The following is a 7,398-nucleotide window of genomic DNA, read 5'->3' as shown; positions in this document are numbered from 1 at the left end:
GTCACGTGGCAGTCTTGATTTTTATTACAGAAAGAGAATACTCAGAACAGCTTCACAACATTACTTGGAGATTTCAGAATGATCAGAAAACCTATTCAATGTCATCAGATTGTTGCAGGGGATTTTTAAAAAATTATGTTTTAGTTGCACCCTTTCTTTAAACAAAATCATTTGCAGAAGCCTGACTTACAAAATGAATAAAAACCAAGCTAGTTCGGTTGAACTGGACTTGGGGTGGGTGCTGTGGACACCCACCTGCTCCGTCACCTCCTCTCTCTGCAGGTCTTTCTCGGGTTCAGTAGTGAAACCTCTGGGCTCTGTAGCAGCATTTTTTTTTTTTTTTTTTTACAAACATTGGGTTCTAGGGACTCTTTCTGGCTCCTCCTGGAGTGGAATTTTTTTTCCTTGTGTTTGAGCACTTGGTGCCTAACTTGTAATCTAAGTAGGTGACATCTTTTAACATCAGTTTTACTGCTTTAAGTGCTGGTCAGGTACTTGTTTTTCAAAGATAGCCTCCTATTATTTGAAGAACATTTTACTTTTAAGATTTAAAATACACAAAATTCAGGTTTTATTCATCTTAGAAGAGAAAGGCCAAACACACATGTCTTCTCATACAACTATAGAAACATGCTATTGTGACAAATTAAAATCCAAATCACAACACAGGAATAGAACACTATTAGTATTTGCAGACAATATTTAGGAATATTGTCAATGTTTTCCTGCTTTTTAAAAAAACCTGTTTTGCATATAAGGAAATGGCTTGGAATGTTCTATGCTGCAAGAATATTTTGAGTCCTACATGTGAAAATATTTTTTTGCTACACATATAGTCTTTATTCCCATCACAGTGAAGAAAATTCAGTCAATAATAGGGTTTTCTAGAGGCCATGCCACTTTTAAGTAGCTTAATATATATAGGCGAAGGATTGGGGCTTTGACATTTCTTTCCGTGGTATTTTATAGTATCTGAGCTATTTATCTGAGCTTTTTAAAAAAGCGTCCACTAGATGCTGTGTGGCTTTAACTGGATCTGGGCTGAAGAACTACCAGAAGCTTTGGTGGGTCTACCCTGCTCTGTCTCTGGCTGTCTGGGGTGTCAGGCTGCACTGGGGGGTGGGGGGTGGTGTGGAGTGCAAGGACGGAGTGATGACCAGAAGCACCGAATACTAGAAGACGAGTTTGTAAAATGCAGTCATTTTGGATGGTCCTTGAGAGGTCCGCGGATGGTGCTTGTGTCCCACGGATGCAGGTGCTGCTCCTCTCTGACACTCCGCTCGGGCCTCCCGGCAATAGGACCGATCTAGCTGAGGATGCTGGCGCTGGGCTGTCCGCCTGAGGTTGCAGGCCTCGAACAGTGGCTTATTCTAATTCTAAATTCTTAAACCAGCCTCCAAGCTTTTCCTCTTGAGCAGCTAAATTTGTAGTTAGAAGCTTGTCAAATCCTACATTCTTTTCATCTGGCTGAAATTGGAGCTTTATGTATTGCTGGTGTGTAATGAGAGTGAGCTCACAGCTTGGCAGCAGCACGGTCGCTGTGTGACTTCTGACATCACTTTGGTAATACTGGAATGGAGGCGAGACGGTTTAGAGCGCTCGGGAGGTGGGCCGGGAAGACGTGGTTCTTCACCGGCTCGGAGCCTTCACGACTTTACGCCCGTGTTTCCCCCGCCCATGTCACGGACGGGAGCTTGCCCTTTCTCCCCCCTTCCCTCTGAGTGGAGATGCGCTTGGCCGTGGCTGCGCTCAAATCACGGGAGGGGCCCTTTCCTTCCCACGTAAGGTTCTGTGACTTCCTCCGTAAGAACGGTGGACTTCTGTGCTCGCACTCGCGTGGCCCTCCAGTTCTGAGACCGCTGTTGAGCCTCACGTCTCCCTAATTCTTCAGACGGAGCTGGACTCCGCTCCCTCGGCTCCCTCGGCTCCGGCGCGCCAAGACTGGTGTGTCTCCTTTCGGGGGCAGTGGCTGCCCGGGCCTCGCCCGCTTCTGCCTCTGACTCCGCGGAAGAGCCGCAGAGAGCGGGTTCTTCCCCAGGGAGGCTCTGGAAATGGGACTCGCAAGTGGGAGGACCCACCGGAACACACGATGGAGGACAAAGGGGAATGGAAAGGATTCACACGCGTGCCTTGTGGAAGGAACGTTTCGTTTCTGATTGGTGTCGCCTTAAAAGCAGTGCCCCCCCCCGCCCCCACTCTGACTTCAGAAATCACTTCCTGGCCGTTCTCTCCTGGAGAGCCGCGGTCTCACCTACTGGGGCTGCCTATTTGTCTCTGCAAACACGAGGGAGCCTCTGTGCCCGTGCTGCGTTGTGCCTGGTTAACGGACTGATGCGACTTGCTTGTTGCCCAGACTTCTAATCGTCTCCAACCAAACCCCAAATGCTGCCTTCTCTTAGAGTCCAAATATTAGACTGAATCTCTGAATTTTATCAGGGGCCGTGTGGGAGTCGGGACAGCTTTTGACGCCGGTCAGTACAGTGAGTCCCCGCCCAGCACGCTCTCCAGGCACATCCAGAAATGTGTAGGACAAGCAAAGTGCACATGGGTCCTGAGCTGCTCCTCCACCTGGCTCGGTCCCTGGCCGCACCTGCCAGCTCACCTGACCGGCCTAACCTGGGACTCGGCCCTGTCCTTTCAGCAGCGCTAAGCGCATAAAGCAGAACGAGCTCTGACCCATTGGGTGAAGTGGAATAGAGCCCGAGCCATCCACTCCCGGCGCCAGGACAGCAGGCTCCGGGGGCCATGGTGACCATGCGGCTCTGCGCTGTGGTGCGTGGTCTGCGTGGGGCTCCACGGCCCTGCTCTCTGCTCTGCGAGCCTCCTCTGACCGACGCTGAAGTTGGCACCTGGTCCCTTTGGCTCCCGCCCTGGTGGCCCCGGGCTGTGTGATCCCTGATCCGGCTCGCTCCCATTCCTTCCCAGGCTCCCTGGGGAATCTGAGCCCTCTCTCTGAGGCTAAAAAACCGCCACAGATTTTTTTCAGCTTCCGAATATGTCGGTGCGACTCTTCCTCACACTGAGATTCCTTTAAAGACCGCTCCAATCTGAACACTTTTCTCCAATCTGAACACTTCATGTACATTTGACTAGTTTCCTAGTTTCCTAAAGCATGTCCTAAATGCCGGGGGGCCGAGCAGTGTGCCCGGTGCCTGGTTCATGAGGCTCCTTTAGCTGCAAACGCCGGAGAACCTCCGGAAGGGGCTTCTGGGGCTTGCCATGGTATGTGCGACCTTGTGGGTGAGGCCCGTCCTCCCTGCCTCCTCAGCAGGCACTGAACGTTCGGAGGGAGAACAGTAATGATGAAGAGAACACAGAGGTGATGGAAGAGGGAGGACATGCCGAATGAGTGTCCCTGGAAAGCTGACTTCACAACCTAGATAACACGGTGCCATCCTACCACGGTGACAGGAGGGAGACCATACCAAGAGTCTCCCCTGTGCTGGTGGCAGTGTCCCTGCGACTATGTCCTTAAACCCCCATTCACTGTGCTCCACGTTCACACAAACCAAATGGATCCTGCTGCTGTTTCAGCCTCTGCAGGTCAGCCTGGAGGGAAAGTGCTAGTCTGGCTTTGGGTTGAAGTTGTGACATAAAGCGAAACACAACAAACATCCTTTCAGAATCTCCCCAGAGTGACTCCCGTCCTCACTTCGTTTTGCCCTTTCCCACTCAAAACTGTCACAGCGATTGAAGGTGGAATGTGTGGAAGGAATGGGAGCTAGCTGACGCCAGAGGGGATCTGTGCCCTCCCGAGGCCATCCATCGTTCGTCTCTACCCCTGTACACACACCAGTGGGAAAATGTGCTTCCATGGGCCAGTTACAGTGTCACATCATGGATCACGGGTACATGGTCATAAAATCCGGATGCCCGGCCTGATAGAGGTGTGTGCTATTGTAGCTGGAGTATCTGGGAGAGAGCACATGAATATTGAGATGTTTTTAGGGACAAGGGACAGATTACAGGAAGGGGAAAATTCAAGCCATGCAGTCACTGTTTATGGAGCTGCAGGGTTTGCTCACCAGAGGACTGGGTCCCTGGCCTCTCCACCCAGCTTGGCTCAGGGCTGCTGCTCTAACCTCAGCATAAATGCCAAATACTTGGGGAGACAGACAATCGTAAGGTCTGGGCCTTATGATGAGAAATCCTGACTCCCTGGGTCTGAAATGAAGCTAGCTGTGCCCACACTTTGAGAAACTGTGCAGCTCATGACCACCCTGTGCTGTGTCTTGAGCTGCATCTTATCACTAAGTGCGAATCAAGTGAGACTGACTTTTTCTGACCCTACCCTCCAGAGTGGAAGAGGGATGATTGCCTTGGGTGGTCTCTGTTCTTGATTCCCCAGGACATGCAGGCTGCCTGGTGTTGCCCTGTCCTACCAGCTTCCTCTCACTCCTCTATTAGAATGTAGCTCCAGGCCAAGGACATGTTTCTCGTGAGCATCCTCTCCTCTGTCAACAGGGAGGGGAGGACATGTCTTAAATAGGAAAGTCGGCTGTACGGGGAGAGCGAGCGGCTATGTTCTAACGTCCTGGACTCTTGGCGAGACCAGGAGGCTAGTTCTGGCACCTACCATGTTTCTAGCACCGGGTGCATGGTGATTCGGGGCAACCCTGCCCCTCATCTGATCATGGGGGGTGACCTGATGTAGGGAAAGGGCCTTGGAAAGGGAGTCACTGAACTTGTTTAGCCAAATAAGTTTGGGTTAAGCCAGGTGAAAGCTCATTCCTTTACTGCAGGAAGCCCGAGAGACATGTAATGTGTACCTACCAGTCTCAAAACAGGAAATAAAAACAGTGTTTCCTAAACATGTGGGACTAGGGGACCCTCTTCTGAGTGACCTACCCGTGCCTTGCTGTCAACGGTTGGAAATGGCGGCCTAGGAGTTCTCCGCCTGTGCCACTGATCTGCTGACTCTGGTTCCTCCTTTGTCCCTGAGGAGGAGACAGCCTTCCTGACGGGAATGCGGAGAGTTCTTGGGGTGTGTAACACGGGACGGGCGGAGGAGCCCTGACGGACTCCTTCCTCGGGAAGTTGAGGGCATCGTCCTGTGCTGGGAACAAGTGATGCCTCATAAAAGAGCCCGAGGTTGGTGGTCAAGTCTGGGCGTGGGTGGCCCTTCAAGACTTCCCCTCGTTTTTGCCGTGTTCTGAAAGCCCCCGCTGGTCACATGGGATCTTATCTCTTCCCGCAGTTCTCAAGAGCCCACTGGTAGCCGCAGGTGATGGGCGTTGGCCTGTGGTTTGAGGGGCGAGCTGGAGCCTGGATGGAACTAGCACAGGTAGGTGGTAGGTTCCCCTGGCTGGGCTTTTGTCCTTCTGTTTGCAAAACACTGTCAAAAGATTATTGCCTCCCATGTTGCTGAGGTCCCACTACAGCGCCTGCATCTGGAGGGGTGAGGCCAGGCCTGGACGGACTGTCCCCCAAAGGCAAGCAAAACACTAACAAGAAATGTGAAAAGTAGCCACACACGCACATTTCACTTGGTTATCTGAGGCAGGGGAGCAAGCATCTGGGTGGGAGGGCGATGTGTTGCCATAGGGCCGGATGTGAGGAACCCAGGGGCCCTCAAAGGCCCACCATGGTTGGATGACGCTGCAACGTCATGGTAAAGGGAGGTGGGAACACGCAGAGATCCTCAGTCCCTGGGTCAGAGGCATTAGAGAGTATTTTCGCAGGCCCTCCATTCTGTTCCCCTCGGGAACCAAGGCTGAGAAGGACCATGAGGCAGAAGGAGAGCGCGCCCGAACTCTCTGCCACCCCAGCCCGGGCAGGTTAGTCAGAGAACAGGCTGGCAAAGGACTTCCTCAGGTTGCGGATGGTCTCGGCCTTGGCCTCATCTTCACTTGCGGTCCCACGCTGGGAGGCGTCGGATGTGCTGAGGCTGTTAGTCAGGGACTGGGATTTGCTGAAACCGAAAGGCAAGAGGGGTTGGGGGGGCGACAAGGCCTGGGAAAGGTCTGAGGGGCCTTCCTGGGAACGGCAGGGTGAGCCCAGGGAGAAGCCAGGAGTCCCGACGCTCACACACAGTCTTTAACATGTGCAAGGGGGTTATTGGTACCCTCCAGGTTCAGATGCGGAAATGGGCTCATGCCAAGTAACAGGGGTGCCCAGGGCTGATGTGCTTCCCAGCCACCCAGGCTGCTCAGGCGCAGGTGTTACTGGAGGCCACTCCACTGCTCGCCCGCCTCCCCACACTGACTTGTACGGCCAGCTCTGAAGGGCTGGACCCCATCCGGGGGTGGCCGCCCCTCCTCCACCTCCTGGCTCAGGCCTGAGAATCAGGAGGTGCCACCTGCCCCTCTGGCCTCGGCAAGGGCCTCCTTCCCCTCATCGGGACAAGTGAGGGCAGGTCTAGCCTACCGGCCGGCCGCTTCAAGATCCTCAGGGTGCCCGCCTGGTGCCAGGGGACAGGGCTGTGGAGATGAATAGAACTGGGACCTCACTCTCTGGAGACTCACACTCCAGTGGAGGTGACAGACCCAGGAAGAGATGCTGTAAAAGCCACACACAGTCCTGCCGTCACCATAAAGGAACCAAGCTCCGCTCCCAGGTGGGGACTGTCTCGTTCCCCTTGCTAATTCTGCACAGGCCTCACCCAGGCCTCGGTGCACACTGGTATGTGATAAATACCTGCTGACTTGAACTGAACCACGTACAACTTTAAAGCAACAAACCTGGAGGTTTCAGCGTCACTGGGTTACTACAGGGTCAGTACTTACCGTCCACGGCACTCTGGTATGTGATAAGTACCTGCTGACTTGAACTGAACCACGTACGACTTTAAAGCAACAAACCTGGAGGTTTCAGCATCACTGGGTTACTACAGGGTCAGTACTTACCGTCCACGGCACTCTGGTATGTGATAAGTACCTGCTGACTTGAACTGAACCACGTACGACTTTAAAGCAACAAACCTGGGGGTTTCAGCATCACTGGGTTACTACAGAGTCAGTACTTACTGTCCACAATTCCAAAGCCCTCGCCTGTCCTGTGATTGGCTGGGCTGCACCTCTTCACATGTGAGAGGCTGCCTCACATACTCAGATCTAAGCACTAACTGGGCATGACCTCACTCTCATCCTCACAGTAACCCTATGGGGTAAGTATTACTGTCCCCATTTTGCATGTGAGGAAGGAGAAGCACAGGCAGGTTGAGTCATGTTTCTGAGGCCACGCAGCTTTAAGCAGGAGAGCTGAGTTTTGAAATCAGCTCATCTGACTCTGGAGTCTGCGGTCAACTATGCCGCCACATTGCCTGGAGGCCCACGTGCTAATATCTGTATCTATTCAAAATGCATTTCTCCTTTGATCCAACAACACACTTGCTGGCATCTCTGCAGCTGAGCCTGTACATCTGAGAAACAGTGCGTGTGCAAGGTTATTCACTGCAGC

General features: G+C 52.8%; 1 protein-coding gene across 5 annotated transcripts in view; it reads right to left on the bottom strand.

Annotated features, from left to right (window-relative positions):
- Position 1: 1 nt before the first annotated feature.
- Positions 2-7,398, bottom strand: part of SYN3 (synapsin III) — a 454,689-nt gene continuing 447,292 nt past the window's right edge. For all 5 annotated transcript variants that reach the window (XM_072741870.1, XM_072741871.1, XM_072741873.1 and 2 more), the window contains one exon: positions 2-5,911. In XM_072741870.1, coding sequence (XP_072597971.1) covers positions 5,779-5,911 — 133 coding nt within the window. In that variant the 3' untranslated portion in view covers positions 2-5,778. The remainder of the gene's footprint in view (positions 5,912-7,398) is intronic.

This window comes from Vulpes vulpes, chromosome 16, assembly GCF_048418805.1.
Source record: "Vulpes vulpes isolate BD-2025 chromosome 16, VulVul3, whole genome shotgun sequence".
Classification (NCBI taxonomy): domain Eukaryota; kingdom Metazoa; phylum Chordata; class Mammalia; order Carnivora; family Canidae; genus Vulpes; species Vulpes vulpes.
The sequence above is the reverse complement of the archived record's forward strand: the minus strand, read 5'-3'. Positions and strand labels throughout refer to the sequence as shown.